Here is a 17,746-nt window from a genome sequence, read left to right as displayed (position 1 = left end):
GGCAATTGGTTCTATTTATTTATTTAACCAGGTAGGCTAGTTGAGAACAAGTTCTCATTTACAACTGCGACCTGGCCAAGATAAAGCATAGAACAGACAACAACACAGAGTTACATACTATAACTGATTCAAGTATCTTTAGCCTAATTGGTATGTCAAATCTTATGTTCCGTTTGATGGCATAGAAGGCCCTTCTTGCCTTGTCTCTCAGATCGTTCACAGCTTTGTGGAAGTTACCTGTGGCGCTGATGTTTAGACCGAGGTATGTATAGTTTTTTGTGTGCTCTAGGGCAACGGTGTCTAGATGTAATTTGTATTCGTGGTCCTGGGAACTGGACCTTTTTTGGAAGACCATTATTATTTTGTTCTTACTGAGATGTACTGTCAGGGCCCAGGTCTGACAGAATCTGTGCAGAAGATCTAGGTGCTGCTGTAGGCCCTCCTTGGTTGGGGACAGAGGCACCAGATCATCAGCAAACAGTAGACATTTGACTTCAGATTCTAGTAGGGTGAGATCAGATGGTGCAGACTGTTCTAGTGCCCTCGCCAATTCGTTGATATATATGTTGAAGAGGGTGGGGCTTAAGCTGCATCCCTGTCTCATCCCCCGGCCCTGTGGAAAGAAATGTGTGTGGTTTTTGCCAATTTTAACCTCACACTTGTTGTTTGTGTACATGGATTTCATAATGTCGTATGTTTTTCCCCCCAACACCACTTTCCATCAATTTGTATAGCAGGCCCACGTGCCAAATTGAGTCGAAAGCTTTTTTGAAATCAACAAAGCATGAGAAGACTTTGCCTTTGTTTTGCTTTGTTAGTTTGTCAATTAGGTTGAACAGGGTGAATACGTGGTCTGTGGTACGGTAATTTGGTAAAAAGCCAATTTGACATTTGCTCATTACATTGTTTTCGCTGAGGAAATGTACGAGTCTGCTGTTGATGATAATGCAATGGATTTTCCCAAGGTTTCTGTTGACGCATATCCCACAGAAGTTATCGGGGTCAAATTTGTCTCCACTTTTGTGGATTGGGATGATTAGTCTTTGGTTCCAAATATTGGGGAATATGCCAGAGCTGAGGCTGATGTTAGAGAGTTGAAGTAAAGCCAATTGGAATTTGTGGTCTCTATGTTTTATCTTTTCATTCATCTTTTCACTTCTGCACATCTTCACCACAGGCCTTTTTGGGAGGGTATTTTGTCCTGTAGTTCATAACATGTAATTGGAGAATCCAGTGGGTTCTGGTAGTCTTTAATAGTTGATTCTAAGATTTGTATTTGTTCATGTAAATGTTTTTGATGTTTGCTCTTTGTTATAGAGCCAAAAAGATTGGAGAAGTGGTTTATCCATACATCTCCGTTTTAGACAGATACCTCTTTGTTTATTAGAGTTTTCCCAGAGGTGGTTAGATTATATGAATTCTTCAATTACATTGAGCTGATTGCTGACGTGCTGTTCCTTCTTTTTCCGTAGTGTATTTCTGTATTGTTTTAGTGATTCACCATAGTGAAGGCGTAGGCTCAGGTTTTCTGGGTCTATGTTTTTGGTTGGATAGGTTTCTCAATTTCTTTTTTCGGATTTTGCATTCTTCATCAAACCATTTGTCATTTTTGTTCATTTTCTTAGGTTGTCTGCTTGACATTTTTAGATTTGATAGGGAAGCTGAGAGGTCAAACATACCGTTTAGATTTTTTACTGCCAAGTTTACAGTGAAACATTTTGTCCAGGAAATTATCTAGAAGGGATTGAATTTGTTGTTGCCTAACTTTCCTTCCATCTATAGCATTTCTTAATATTATTCAGTTCCTTTGGCTTTGATGCCTCATGATTGAGCAAAGCTCTGTTCAAGTAGAGTGTGATTTTGCTGTGACCTGAGAGCGTTCAGTCAGAGACTCTGGGCTGAGGTCAGTGATAAAGTAGTCTATACAGTACTACTGCCAAGAGATGAGCTATATGTGTACCTACCATAGGAGTCCCTTCGAAGCCTACCATTGACTATGTACATACCCAGAGTCCGACAGAGCTGCAGGAGTTGTGTTTGTTGTCGTCGGTGTGTCTAGGGGGGCATATGAGGGAGGTGTTTGTCCCCGTGTGTTGAGGGTGCCAGGTTCTTGTCCAGTTCTGGCATTTAGGTCACCACAGACTAGTACATGTCCCTGGGCCTGAAAATGGTTTATCTCCCCCTTTAGGATGGAGAAGCTGCCATCGTTAAAGTATGGGGATTCTATTGGGGGGATATAGGTAGCACACAAGGAGATTTTTCTCTGTTGAGATCATTTCCTTATTCATTTCTAGCCAGATGTAAAATACCATGTTTCTCGTAGGATGACAATGTCTGTATTTCCATTTTCTTTGATGAAGTCTGGGCTCCTGTTCTGTAGGCCAAAAACAGATGACCTCAGACCTTGTGTATTCCAGGATGCGATAGTAAAAGCTTTGTGTTCCATAGTGTTGTTTTCATGGGGTTTAGGCTCGGACCATTACAGTAGGTGTGAGCAGAGCATGTTGAGCATCTGATACATATCTCTTAGTTCGCAGGATGGAGCTTGGGGGGGTGTATTAGTGGGGGTTGGGCCTGTTGCTCTGCTTAAGGCCTGGGCATATGTGCAGCTTTATTACAGTAGACTAAAAACAGTTGCATGCATTCGTGAATTGCGATGTATTTATTGTTCAGGCTAAATTATCCAAAGCTCCCTTTGTTATTCATTTGAAAACTAAAATGATTGTTTGCATTTCAAAGCATGAATGTCTCGGATGCTGTGTGATGGCATGAACTGATTGATTGATTAGTACAGTAGCCTATATATTGAAATATAGGAGTAAGTAAGTTATGGTATTTCGTCTAAACAGGACTTGCTCTTAGGCCTACATCTCGATAGTGGTTATACAAAGCCTGCTATTGATAATGACATTACATATTATTATAACCTGGAGGGTTTTTTTTCTAGGCGAAGATATTTCAACAAGTCCAGGCGATAACAGGGCTACAGTGATAACTTGGGAACCAAGCTCGAGTTTCTAAACCATCTTCGGTATAGTGTCTCCTAAATATTTGAATTGAGGAAATGTGATAATCATTCGAATATTTTAGCGGTCCCCAGTAGACGTCCTAAATGCCTAAATGCCCCCCAGCCTTCAGATGTGAGCTACACAGTGCACTTGCACTTGAGATGCGTTTTAAGGCTAAGGATGCGAAAGTGAACTTATCATTTCCAAACGTTTAAGTCAGTTGTATGCTGATTTGCGATCTATTAACAGCATAATTATTAGGATATTAAATAGGCGCTACAGGCGCTATATTTTTTATTGATGCATTATTCAATTCATACGCACAAAAAAATATATTAACAAAAGCATTTACTGAGAAAGTTGATACATGTAGGCACTTCATATATAGGCTATGCAGAGCAACTTCGTTAAATTTATCAAATCAGTTATTGTTGACCCCCCAAAAAATGACATGTGGTGTTTTGTGCTTGTGCACATAATTACATTACCCGACCACCCCCAGTAAAACTAATCCCATACGAATAGGGTTTAAGGCAAGGGCTGTTTCCTCGTCTCTGACGCTGATGCCTCCGCCATTGTCCTCAATCCAAATATGCTGGTTCATTTTGCTATTATGCACATAGCAACATAGGGAAAGGCGCCTATTCACTGAAGATGATGTTTCGTAACCACGGACAACGACCATATCCAACGCGGCAGAAAGCTCATGTTATAAAATAATAATTGGTTGATTAGTGTTGCACCATTATTTATAATATAACCATACACGTCTTAGAAGTGATGGACTGTGCCATCCCTGTGGCCTCCGCAATGGAGTAGTCCACTGTGACATGCGCGAATCAGACAAGTGTCTTGACTAAAGAAATCACGGTCGACCAACAGCCTATCGACCATTTTCACATGGGGATTATTATTTTATTTTTTTACATGTGAAACGGAAAATGTGATTTTCAACATGAATCTATTCAAAACAATTCCCTCGTAATGAGGTTTTCGCAGTAGGCCATTGGCCCTAAACATTATCACTGTATATTGGCTTTGCTTGAATTGCCCTGCCAATGCATTGTTGTTCTTCTCAGACCATTTAAAAAATATACAGTACCAGTCAAAAGTTTGAACTTTTACATTGTAGAACAATAGCGAAGACATCAAAACTATGAAATAACACATATGGAATCATGTAGTAACCAAAAAAGTGTTAAACAAATCAAAACATATTTTATATTCTTCAAAAAAGCCACTGATTTAATGTCCGCTGCTTGTGTTTCTTGGCCCAAGCAAGTCTATTCTTCTTATTGGTGCCCTTTAGTAATGGTTTCTTTGCAGCATTTTGACCATGAAGGCCTGATTCACGCAGTCTCCACTGAACAGTTGATGTTGAGATGTGTCTGTTACATGAACTCTGTGAATAATGTATTTGGGCTGCAATCTGAGGTGCAGTTCACTCTAATGAATTTATCCTCTGCAGCAGAGGTAACTCTGGGTCTTCCTTTCCTGTGGCGGTCCTCATGAGAGACAGTTTCATCATAGCGCTTCATGGTTTTTGCAACTGCACTTGAAGAAACTTGAATAGTTTTGGGAATTTTCCGGATTGTAATGATGGACGGTCATTCCTCTTTGCTTATTTGAGCTAATCTTTTACCATGTAGGGCTATCTACAACACAACTGATTGTCTCAAATGCATTAAGAAAATAAATTCCACAATCTTTTTTTTTAACAAGCCACACCTTTTAATTGAAATGCATTCCAGGTGACTACCTCATGAAGCTGGTTTGCGTGATTGACTAATATACACTACATGACCAAAAGTATGTGGACACCTTGGCGGTCAGCACTCGGCTGTCCCGTTCTGTGAGCTTGTGTGGCCTACCACTTCGCGGCTGAGCCGCTGTTGCGCCTAGACCTTTTTCCACTTCACGATAACAGCACTTACAGTTGACCGGGACAGCTCAAGCAGGGTAGACATTTGGCGAACTGACTTGTTGGAAGGTGGCATCCTATGACGGTGCCCCGTTCAAAGTCACTGAGCTCTTCAGTAAGGCTATTCTACTGCCAATGTCTGTCTATGGAGATTGCATGGCTGTGTGCTCGATTTTATAGACCTGTCAGCAACGGTTGTGGCTGAAATAGCTGAATCCACTCATTTGAAGGGGTGTCCACATACTTTTGTATATATAGTGTATGTGCAGATATACTGTGTAGATATACTGTGCATGCAGACTGTGCTGTATATGTTCCATGTCCTCCGAAGCCAGACGTGCACATTACACTGACATTACATACTGGCACAGAAGATGACGTCATACTGTAAGGCGGCCGTCTTTCGAGTTCTGACCCAACTTTGCTTCTTTTGGCGTTTATCTGTATTTTTTGGGGATGAAATGTATCCACTATCAGTTCTTATGATCGACAAGAACTTTTGAACATCAGATTGGCATTTATTAACCTCAATTCCGGCTTCAACTTCGACTCATCTGCTGTTAGTGTAATTCCGACCCAATTTTCGGGCTACCCAAGGCGAAACGCCGGCGAAACAGATTGCAGGAGAAGGGGAGGCCTGGCAAGATTTAGGCGCAGGGATAACCGGCCACCTCTTCCCTCCATTTTATTGGCCAGACACTTGATAATAAGATGGATGACCTCCAATCGTGAATTTGATATCAACAGGACTCTCGAACTGCAATATTATCTGATTTTCTGAAACATGGCTTTCGGGAAAAGATACCCATGGGTGGATTCTCCATTCACCGAGCGGACAGGACATTGGATTTAGGGAAGTCCTAGAGGGGGAGGGTATGACTCTTCATCAACAGCAAATGGTGTGCTGACTCTAGCCCAGTGGAAGTCTTGACGCATTGTTCACCCGTCTTAGAATACCTGATGGTCAAAATGTCTTCTATCACCTGAGAGAGTTTTCAGCTGTTATCATGACTGCTGTATATATTCCACCCCAGGACAAGAAAAACAACAAGCTGGCACTTAAACTGTACAAGGCTATAAACAATCAGAAAACCATGAACCTGGAAGCTGCTTCTTTGGTTGCCGGTGATTTTAATTCTGCGTCATTAATTAAGACACGTAATACCCAACTTCCATCAACACGTCTCCTTTGCCACTAGGGCTGATAAAGTCCTAGACCACTGTTACTCTACTCACAAGCAAGCATACAAGGTCCTCCCTCATCCCCCGTTCGGCAATCAGATCACGACTCTATACTCCTGCCTACAAGCAGAAGCTCAAACAGGAAGTACCCGTGACGTGCTCCGTAGATAAATAGTCCTCTGAATCAGAGGCTATGCTACAGGACTGCTTTGCTAGCGCTGACTGTACCCGGACTCGGCAGATAGCATCGACAACTAACCACCTCCACCACCGGCTTCATTAGGAAATGCATCACCGATGTTGTCCCCACAGTGAAGGTTCGCTGCTTCCCCAATTAAAAGCCCTAGATTAACACCAAGGTTGCAGCTAAATTAAAGGACAGGGCTACCACACACAGGTCTATCGCAGCTAACCCAGAGACTACGGCTGAGGACAAGAAATCCTGCTACGACCTCCGCAGAACCATCAAACAAGCAACAGGACAAAATAAAAACAAGGTGGAATCCTATTACACAAGTTCCGACGCCAGCCGCATGTGGCCGGGGCTACAGTCCATTACAGATTACAAAGGAAGAACCAGCAGTGATCTGCCCAACGATGCGTCTCGACCAGACGAACACAATGCATTTTAGACATACTTCGACAAAAACACCAAGCCGTGCATGAGGGCCCCCGCCAACCCAGAGGACTGGGTGATCTCGATCTCCGAGGCCGACGTGAGTAAGGTTTTTATATCAGGTCACTTGCATGGCCGCAGGCCGGACAGTATTGCAGGACGTGTTCTCAGAGCATGCGCAGAACAGCTGGCAGGCATATCTAAGGTCATTGTCAACCTCTCCTTGTCCCAGTCTGTAATCCCCACGTCTCAAGCTGACCACCATTGTTCCTGTTCCCAAGAACTCTAAGGCTACCTGCCACAAAGACTACCACCCTGTATCACAATCACCACCTGCAATAACATCTGCTAAAGACCTGTATGTGACCAATACAATTTGATTTGATTTAAGTACTTTGAAAGGCTGGTTATGGCACACATCAACTCCATCATCCCAGACACCCCTAACTCACTCCGATTTGCATACCGCCCCAACAGATCCAAAGACGCAATCTCAACTGCACTTCCACACTGCCCTCACCCACCGAGATAAGAGGAATACGTGAGAATGCTGTTCATTGACTACAGCTCAGCATTCAACACCATAGTCCCCTTCAAGCTCATCACCAAGCATGGGACCCTGGGACTGAACACCTCCCTCTGCAACTGGATCCTGGACTTTCTGACGGGCCGACCCCAGGTGGTGAGGGTAGGCAACAACACCTCCGCCACGCTGACCCACAACGCGTGGGCCTCACAGGGGTGTGTGCTTACTCCCCTCCTGCACGCCGTGTTCACCCACAACTGCGTGGTCATGCACAACTCCAACACCATCATCAAGGTTGCTGACGACATGACGGGGGTAGGCCTGATCACCGGGCGAAAATGGGAAGGCCAACAAGGAGGAGGTCAGTGAGCTGGCAGTGTGGTGCCAGAACAACCTCTCCCTCAATGACAGTAAGACCAAGGAGTTGATCGTGGACTACAGGAAACAGGGGGCGAGCACGCTCCTATCCACATCAACAGGGCACTAGTGGAGCAGGTCGAGAGCTTCAAGTTCCTCACGATTGTGAGGAACTTTTCAACCTCGGGAGGTTGAAAAGATTTGGCATGGGCCCTCAAATCCTCAAAAAAGTTATACAGCTGCCAAACTGAGAGCATCTTGACTGGCTGCATCACTGCTTGTTATGGCAACTGCACCACCCTCGATCGCATGGTGCTATATAGGGTGGTGCAGAACACCCAGTACATCACTGGGGCCGATCTCCCTGAGATCCAGGACCTCTATATCAGGCGGTGTGAAAGGGAGGCCCGGAAAATTGTTAAAGACTCCAGCTACACGAGCCATAGACTGTTCTCTCTGCTTCCGCACGGCAATCGGTACCGGAGCAACAAGTCTGACCCCAACAGGCTCCTAAACAGCTTCTATCTCCAAGCCATAAGACTGCTAAATAGCTAACAAAATGGCTACACGGACTATCTGCATTGACCCTTTTATTTTTGTACTGACTCTATGCACACTCACAGTACTGACTCTACACACACACACTCATTCTGACACTCCAACACACACACGCGCTTCATTTGCTCACACACACATACACATTACACACAGTCACATACAATCATCAAATACGCTGCTGCTACTCTGTTTATCATATATACCGATGCCTAGTCACCTGACACCCTATACATATCTACCCCTACCACTCCAGTATCCAGCACATTGTATGGTATTGGCACTGACCCTGGATCTGAGCCTGTATATAGCTTACTTACTCTCTCCTGTTCTTATTGTTTCTATTTCTCGTGTGTTTTTGTTCTAATTTACTTTATAGTACTAGTGATATTGATTATTGCTTTGTTGGGAAAGAGCTTGCAAGACAGGCATTTCACTGTACTTGTGCACGTGACAAAACAGCTTGAAACTACACTCTTAGAAAACAGGGTTCCAAAAAGGGTTATTAGGCTGTCCCCATAGGAGAACCCTTTTTGGTTCCAGGTAGAACTCTTTTGGGTTCCATGTAGAACCCTCTGTGGAAAGGTTTCTACATGGAACCCAAACGGGTTCTACCTAGAAGCTAAAGGGTTCTCCTTTGGGGACAGACAAATAAATACAAATTCTAAGAGTGGTGTCCTCCCCAGGTCCAAACTCACCTGGAAGTAATCGCTGCACGCCGCCAGCACTGCTTTATGGGCGTGGAACTTCTGGTCGCCGGCGACCAGGGTGACATCACAGAGTAGGCCATCCTTCCTCTGCTGGTTGAGGGCGGAGAGGACGGAGTCCTGGTGAGATTTGGACTGGCATAGCCTCTGGTCTGTTACCAGCTCCTGCCCACTGCGAGGGAGGGACAGAGGGAAGGAAGGAGTGGGGGAGAGAGAGTGAGGGAGAGATATCAGTCAAGGCTGTGGGAAAATCTCTGTCTCTCTGCTCATCTCATTTGAGTCATTTAGCAGATGCTCTTATCCAGAGCGACTTACAGGAGCAATTAGGGTTAAGTGCCTTGCTCAAGGGAACATGGACAGATTTTTCACCTATTCAAGTCAGGGATTCAAACCAGCGACCTTTCGTTACTGGCCCAACACTCTTAACCGCTAGGCTACCTGCCGCATCTCCTTGTTTGTCTCTCTTGTTCTCCTAGCTGTCCATTTCATATGTCTGTTTATTAGTCAACTAGCTGTCAGTCCTTTTTTCTGCCTGTCTGCAGTTTGGTCTGTCACTACAAATAACTAAATACTATTGAAGGTATGTGAACACAAGTCTGGTGTGTGTGTGTGTGTGTGTGTGTGTGTGTGTGTGTGTGTGTGTGTGCATTCTCAGGGTTCGTGGTAGAGCACTGGAGTCCCCTGCTGGTCACCACTAAGGCTCAGCAGCTGTAGTTCAACATTGTCAACGGGCTGCTCCTCCCTAACTCTGTCCAGGCTGGACAAGGCCCTGAGGAACAGCCTGCCCCTCTACCTACAGTGTGTGTGTGGCCCTGACAGAGTAATACCCCGGGAATGAGGGACACGTCGCCACAGGCTGAGAGGCAGAGTCAGGATTATAATCTGACAGAGAAGTGTGTGGAGGGGGGGTTGACCACACCTGCCAACATGCTGCCCCACTGAAGCTCAGACCAGCCATGCCAAACCAAGGTTGGTCAGAGGTTAGTTAGCTCACCACATATACTACAGTTAACACTGCAGATGGCATTGCAAACTCTAAGGGCAAAATGAGTCTCACACCCAATTACAAAACACTGGAAACAGTTGTAGAGCTGTGTGTGTGTGTACGGATTCACCGGTTTACAGATTTACCTGACACAAGGTTCAGATGGCATGCTCCCGGAGAAGGAGAGAAGAGGTGGAACAGTATTCTGTGATTCCTGAGGGCTGCAGTTACTTCCTGCATTAGCCTGGAAAGAGAAACAGATGAGGTACATTTCAAATCAATCCATTTGGATCAACTAACTGCTAATCCCGAATACAAAGCAGACTGAAAATCCACTTGAAACTGCGAGGCACTTCAGCTTAATGAATAGAATGAAGCAGACACTTTGTGAATTAGCCATCGGCCAAGAAAGACCACGACCTGAGTTTCCAACTGACTCTCTGTGGTTAAGAATAGAATATGTTTCTGAACACTTCTACGTTAACGTGGATGCTACCATGATTACGGATAACCCTGAATGAATCGTGAATAATGACGAGTGAGAAAGTTTGACGCACAAATATCAATGGTGAGAGGTTAGTGTTCCATTGGAGGTTTTTTACATTTGTTTTTATTATGGATCCCCCAGCTACTCTTCCTGGGGTCCAGCAAAATTAAGGCAGTTTATACAATTTTAAAACATTACAATACATTCACAGATTTCACAACACACTGTGTGCCCTCAGGCCCCTACTCCATCCACTACCACATATCTACAGTACTAAATCCATGTGTATGTATAGTGCGTATGTTAGCTGTGTGCCAGTATGATATTTGTGCGTCCAACTTTCTCATTATTCACTTCAATTCACTGAGGAGTATCCGTAATAATGGTAGCGTCCACATTAATGTAGAAGGGTTTAGAAACATATTCTATTCTTATTTACAATAAAAGTGATTCCAAAAATCACACAATATATTATTTACCATTAATTTCTATTGGGCACAAAATGATCTGAAACACAACCAAAACAAACAGAAAATTAATCCAACAAATGTGTAGAGTCACACGGTTGATGTAGTCAATGCGTGCTAAGAATATGGCACCAAACACTTCACTTTTTACTACTTTAATACACATAAGTGAATTTGTCCCAATACTTTTGGTCCCCTAAAAATGGAGGGGACCATTACATTTAAGCCATTTAGCAGACGCTCTTATCCAGAGCGACTTACAAATTGGTGCATTCACCTTATGATATCCAGTGGAACAACCACTTTACAATAGTGCATCTAACTCTTTTAAGGGGGGGGGTTAGAAGGATTACTTTATCCTATCCTAGGTATTCCTTAAAGAGGTGGGGTTTCAGGTGTCTCCGGAAGGTGGTGATTGCCATGACATAGACAGACCATGACATAGACAGACCAGGTGAATCCAGGTGAAAGCTATGATCCCTTATTGATGTCCCTTGTTAAATACACTTCAATCAGTGTAGATGAAGGGGAGGAGACAGGGTAAAGAAGGATTTTTAAGCCTTGAGACATGGATTGTGCATGCGTGCCATTCAGAGGGTGAATGGGTAAAACAAAATATTTAACTGCCTTTAAAACGGGGGTATGGTAGAAGATGCCAGGCGCACCGGTTTGATTGTGTCAAGAACTGCAACGCTGCTAGGTTTTTCATGCTCAACAGTTTCCTGTGTGTTTCAAGAATGGTTCACTACCCAAAGGACATCCAGACAACTTGGCACAACTGTGAGAAGCATTGGAGTCTACATGGGCCAGTATCCCATTCCCTGTGGAATGCTTTCTACGTCTTGTTAAGTACATGTGCCAAAGAATTTAGGCTGTTCTGAGGGGAAAAACTCAAAATTAGGAAGGTGTCTTAATATTTTGTACACTCAGTATATACACATAAGCATATTCTTATATACAGTACAGTTAAATTAGATCTTTAGAAAAAGGCACTGTGATACATGGTTTTATCCGTTTTCTTAAGCTAAACTTGCTTTTTGCCCAAGTAACCTCTCGTGGCAGAGCATTCCACGATGACATGGCTCTATACATAACTGAGCGATGCATTAAATCTGTTTTTGGTTTGGAGACCGTGAAGAAACCTGTAGTGGCGTGTCTGGTGGGGTATGTACAGTGCCTTCGGAAAGTATTCAGACCCCTTGACTTTTTCCACATTTTGTTACGTTACAGCCCTTTTCTAAAATAGATTAAATAAAAATACCCCATAATGACAAAGCAAACAGTTTTTTTTAAATGTTTGCAAATTTATAAAAAATTTAAAACAGAAATACCTTATTTACAAAAGTATTCAGACACTTTGCTATGAGACTCGAAATTGAGCTCAGGTGCATCCTGTTTCCATTGATCATCCTTGAGATGTTTCTACAACTTGGAGTCCACCTGTCTATATATTTTGGGCTCCAGAGTGGCGCAGCGGTCTAAGGCACTGCATCTCAGTAGACACATGCATCCCACTAGACACATTTACTGGTTACACTAGTGATTACACCTGGTTACACTAGTGACCATATCCCCCGCGCATCCCGCAAAGGCAGAGGTGTTGCTAACATTTACGATAGCAAATTTCAATTTACAAATTCATTCATTCGTCTTTTGAGCTTCTAGTCATGAAATCTATGCAGCCTACTCAATCACTTTTTATAGCTACTGTTTACAGGCCTCCTGGGCCATATACAGTGTTCCTCACTGAGTTCCCTGAATTCCTATCGGACCTTGTAGTCACAGCAGATAATATTCACATTTTTGGTGACTTTAATATTCACATGGAAAAGTCCACAGACCCACTCCAAAAGGCTTTCGGAGTCATCATCGACTCAGTGGGTTTTGTCCAACATGTCTCCGGACCTACTCACTGCCACAGTCATACTCTGGACCTAGTTTCGTCCCATGGAATAAATGTTGTGGATCTTAATGTTTTTCCTCATAACCCTGGACTATTGGACCACCATTTTATTACGTTTGCAATCGCAACAAATAATCTGCTCAGAACCCAACCAAGGAGCATCAAAAGTCGCGCTATAAATTCTCAGACAACACAAAGATTCCTTGTTGCCCTTCCAGACTCCCTCTGCCTACCCAAGGACGTCAGAGGACAAAAATAAGTTAACCACCTAACTGAGGAACTCAATTTAACCTTGCGCAATACCCTAGATGCAGTCGCACCCCTAAAAACTAAAAAGATTTGTCATGAGAAACTAGCTCCCTGGTATACAGAAAATACCTGAGCTCTGAAGCAAGCTTCCAGAAAACTGGAACGGAAATGGCGCCACACCAAACTGGAAGTCTTCTGACTAGCTTGGAAAGACAGTACCGTGCAGTATCGAAGAGCCCTCACTGCTGCTCAATCATCCTATTTTCCAACTTAATTGAGGAAAATAAGAAAAATGCAGAAAAATTCATCCATGCTTTTGTTCCTTCTATGTTAGACTACTGCAATGCTCTACTTTCCGGCTACCCGGATAAAGCACTAAATAAACTTCAGTTAGTGTTAAACACGGCTGCTAGAATCTTGACTAGAACCAAAAAATGTGATCATATCACTCCAGTGCTAGCCTCTCTACACTGGCTTCCTGTTAAGGCAAGGGCTGATTTCAAGGTTTTACTGCTAACCTACAAAGGGCTTGCTCATACCCATCTTTCCGAGTTAGACCTGCTGTACATACATACACGTACGCTACACGCACGCCTCCTAATTGTCCCTAGAATTTCTAAGCAAACAGCTTAGAAATTCTATGGAATTTCATTTTTAGGAGTGTGAAGGTGAACGGAAAGGCACTGGAGCAACGAACCACCCTTGCTGTCTCTGCCTGGCCGGTTCCCCTCTCTCCACTGGGATTCTCTGCCTCTAACCCAGGGGCTGAGTCACTGGCGCTCTTCCATGCCGTCCCTAGGAGGGGTGCGTCACGTGGTCTTTCTGTCTGGGTTGGCACCCCCCCTTTGGTTGTGCCGTGGCGGAGATCTTTGTGGGCTATACTCAGGATGGTAGGTTGAAGATGGGGCCACAGTGTCTCCTGACCCCTCCTGTCTCAGCCTCCAGTATTTATGCTGCAGTAGTTTGTGTCAGGGGGGTAGGGTCAGTCTGTTATATCTGGAGTACTTCTCCTGTGTCCTGTGTGAATTTAAGTATGCTCTCTCTAATTCTCTCTCTCTCGGAGGACCTGAGCCATGCCTCAGGACTACCTGGCATGATGACTCCTTGCTGTCCCCAGTCCACCTGGCCGTGCTGCTGCTCCAGTTTCAACTGTTCTGCCTGCGGCTATGGAACCCTGACCTGTTCACCGGACGTGCTACCTGTCCCAGACCTGCTGTTTTCAACTCTAGAGACAGCAGGAGCAGTCGAGGTGCTGACCTGTTTGCACCCTCGACAACTACTGTGATTATTATTTTACCTTTATATAACTAGGCAAGTCAGTTAAGAACAAATTGTTATTTTCAATACCGGCCTAGGAACAGTGCGTTAACTGCCTTGTTCAGGGGCAGAACGACAGATTTGTACCTTGTCAGCTCGGGGATTTGAACTTGCAACCTTTCGGTTACTAGTCCAACGCTCTAACCACTAGGCTACGCTGCCGCCCCCATTATTATTTGACCATGCTGGTCATTTATGAACATTTGAACATCTTGGCCATGTTCTGTTATAATCTCCACCCGGCACAGCCAGAAGAGGACTGGCCACCCCTCATAGCCTGGTTCCTTTCTAGGTTTCTTCCTAGGTTTTGACCTTTCTAGGGAGTTTTTCCTAGCCACCGTGCTTCTACACCTGCATTGCTTGCTGTTTGGGGTTTTAGGCTGGGTTTCTGTACAGCACTTTGAGATATCAGCTGATGTAAGAAGGGCTATATAAATACATTTGATTTAATAGAGGCGTCACTACAGAACCTGGTTCAATTCCAAGCTGTATCACCACGGTCCGTGATTGGGAGTCCGGGTTAGAGTTTGGCCGGAGTAGGCAGTCTTTGTAAATAAGAATTTGTTCTTAACTGACTTGCCCAGTTAAATTTGATTCACTGTTTAACGGATTTTCCCCCCAGAAAAAGTGAGGCGAGCGAAAAAAGAAAAAAAAATACATTAAGTGGATAAGGAATAACAGTACTTTACCACATTGTCCTAGGCTCTATGGACATGAACAATAGGATAAATATTCGATTTCAGACTGATTTTCAGATTATTAATACACAAATTAACATTAATAAACATTCACATAGAAATTGCATTCTATTGTACATCCTATCATATTAAAACATTTAGAAAATAAAAGTAATGTATGAATGTATCAGTTCATTAATCTACTTAATTGTATAGCCTAACAAATTAAAGAATGATTGACAAACAATTGTAATCAAATTAAAATGTTGACGCATAATAAAGAGTTCTCTACCCGAATGCATCTCTATAGCCTAGGCATTAACAAAATGTTCATACAAATATGATTAGGCCTCTCAGACTAACCCTTGTAGAAAGAGGGTCAATCAAGTTAGGTCTGCCAAATGAATGTAGCATTGGAGAAAAAAAATACATAAATCCAGCCTTAGGTTATACTCTATCATCATCAACAACAAAAAAATGCTTATAACATGCACCATTAGAATCATCAATCTATAGTCAGCAAGCGTAACTAAATTCGAGCCCAGTAACTTCGCTCACCGCATCCTCCTTCGTTTGTCTCGTCTGGCTACCATGAAAAGCCCCCACCTTCTGATCAGCAGTGCGTTCCACTGGCGATGTACTTTGCTGGACACGCTAGCTGTGCTCGGCGGCGCATCATCACTTCAAACGCATTCCGTCGTGGTTATCGTTTGGCCTACTACTATTACTGGTAGTACCGGTAAAATGTAAGTTATGAATCGCAAATCACCATACAGCTGACACACTTCGATTTCATCAATCATTTTTACTTTCATTTGGTTGTCCAAAATACTATCAGCTTGCACTGCGTATTTGCCGATGAATGCCCTGATCTTTGGCCAGTCAATTGATTAAATTACACTGTTGTTTTCGTCTATTATATCGCTTCTAACCTGAAAATGATGCAATAAACATGAATTTAACCGACTGTTTGTTTATAATGAGGGACGTCCCACGTTTAACCTCGACACAAATAGTAGGAATTGGGCTGGATTCAGCCTTGACAGCATGAGAGAGAAATGAAACATCTGCACGTGGCCTGCAGGTGCGAGCGTGTGTGTTTCACTGTCCAATCCGAGGCTCGAACATGATCTGAGCGCGTGATCGGAGGCCGTTTGGTCAACTTGGGAAAGCCTCAAGGGAGATTGGACAGTGCATTATAAACAAAGAGCCGCATATATTGGCCAAAGGAGAACACATCAGATTTCTTATTTTTAGTATAATAAAAAAAAATTCGGGGTGTGGAGAAAAGAGAGGCAGGGCATCCGTTAAACAGTAGTTCAACTTTGTCCAGCCTAAAGGTTAAATTTAAAAAAAAAATCATCAGCAAAAACCAAGCCATGAGGTCGAAGCAATTGTCCTTCGAGCTCCGAGACAGGATTTTGTCGAGGCACCGATCTGGGGAATGGTACTAAAAAATGTATGCAGCATAATTTACAAAGATTATCCACACGCATTTCAATGTTCATTGCAAACAACAAAATAATGGGGTACAGCCATGTACAAACGGTAGAAAACCAGAGAGCGATATACCCAACTCAACATGAGGTACTGTCCTGTTAATGCTGTGCCAACTCTGGGTGATGACATCACAGCCAGATAAACAGCAATGTCCATAATAACCATGCTCCCATGAATAGTAATACTACTATACTTCAGTTAAGTACACCACCTATTCAGTAGGAAATATTTATATAGTGTCCACCCCATAACAAGACACTCCCCTTAATGTATTTTCCTCACAGGGGGACTGAAATGAAGCATACAAGTCAACAACAACCGTGCTTCCTCTTCTTTTCTTCACAATACTTTAGAACTCATGCTAGCGCTACTGCAACGGTAAACAAACAAAGGTAAGACCTTTTTCTTTCAACTATGTCTGCTTTTCAAAAACTAACCCCATGAGTCTCCTAGTCTCAACTATAGCGTCGGTCTGTCTGGAGCCTTGTGACTACGCTGTGATCTGCGCAGTACTCCTGGTGTCCCACTAGACACAGGTGAGGCGTGTCCCAGTGGAGCTGGGTCTGAGGGCACAGGAGTGGGTCAGGTGTTTGAGAGAGTCCATCACCCTCTCCTGGAGCCACTGAATGCCCATTCCTCAGAAACTGTTCCCTGTGGTGTTTGAACTTGTGCACTATCGCCCACTTTGGAGCAAAGCCCTGTTGCATTGGTGAAGATATCCGCTTGATCATATCACAGATCCAACACTATTAGAATAGACTCTAATTGGTTGAGTGATAACCTGGGTCATGTTACAGGTATAAGTCACAGTTCCTCTTGAGCGCTTGGTGCACTTGGTGGCCTATAGCAGCACCCTAAAAGAAGAGGCTTCAGATGAGGCTGGTGAACCTGCAACCACAGCACTTCTACTTAATTTGTCATGAGATCCTCTCTGAGCTTTACAGGAATATGGCTCTGAATATATATACAGCAACATCTCCCCCGTAGACATTTTATAGATGTTATATCCTTGTATTCCTACTGCTGTATCATCGAAGGTGCTGTAAAAGTGAGTCTCAGAAATGTCTAATACTAAATATTGATATTACCTAAGATTAGCAAATTACTAATTTCATGAACTTTCTTTGAGGCTACATACATAATCAGTGCACGCAACAGAACAGTGTACTGTCTACACTCGATTTGTTGTTTTTATGAAATAGTTTTCTTTTAAAATCATAGCTAAAGTTATTGCTGTGGATTCCGCGACGCGGTTAGCCTTTAAGGCTGGGACCGCATGTTTGTGTTCC

General features: G+C 43.4%; 1 protein-coding gene across 1 annotated transcript in view; it reads right to left on the bottom strand.

The window, feature by feature from the left end:
- The window catches only part of LOC120031406 (kelch-like protein 32), a 39,657-nt gene that overhangs the window by 12,129 nt on the left and 9,782 nt on the right, over positions 1 to 17,746 (bottom strand). The window contains exons 2-3 of the mRNA XM_038977144.1: positions 10,004 to 10,101; positions 8,864 to 9,044 (exon numbers count right to left, since the gene is read on the bottom strand). Coding sequence (XP_038833072.1) covers positions 8,864 to 9,044; positions 10,004 to 10,026 — 204 coding nt within the window. The 5' untranslated portion in view covers positions 10,027 to 10,101. The remainder of the gene's footprint in view (positions 1 to 8,863; positions 9,045 to 10,003; positions 10,102 to 17,746) is intronic.

The sequence above is a fragment of the Salvelinus namaycush genome, chromosome 37 (genome assembly GCF_016432855.1).
Source record: "Salvelinus namaycush isolate Seneca chromosome 37, SaNama_1.0, whole genome shotgun sequence".
Lineage (NCBI taxonomy): Eukaryota > Metazoa > Chordata > Actinopteri > Salmoniformes > Salmonidae > Salvelinus > Salvelinus namaycush.
The sequence above is the reverse complement of the archived record's forward strand: the minus strand, read 5'-3'. Positions and strand labels throughout refer to the sequence as shown.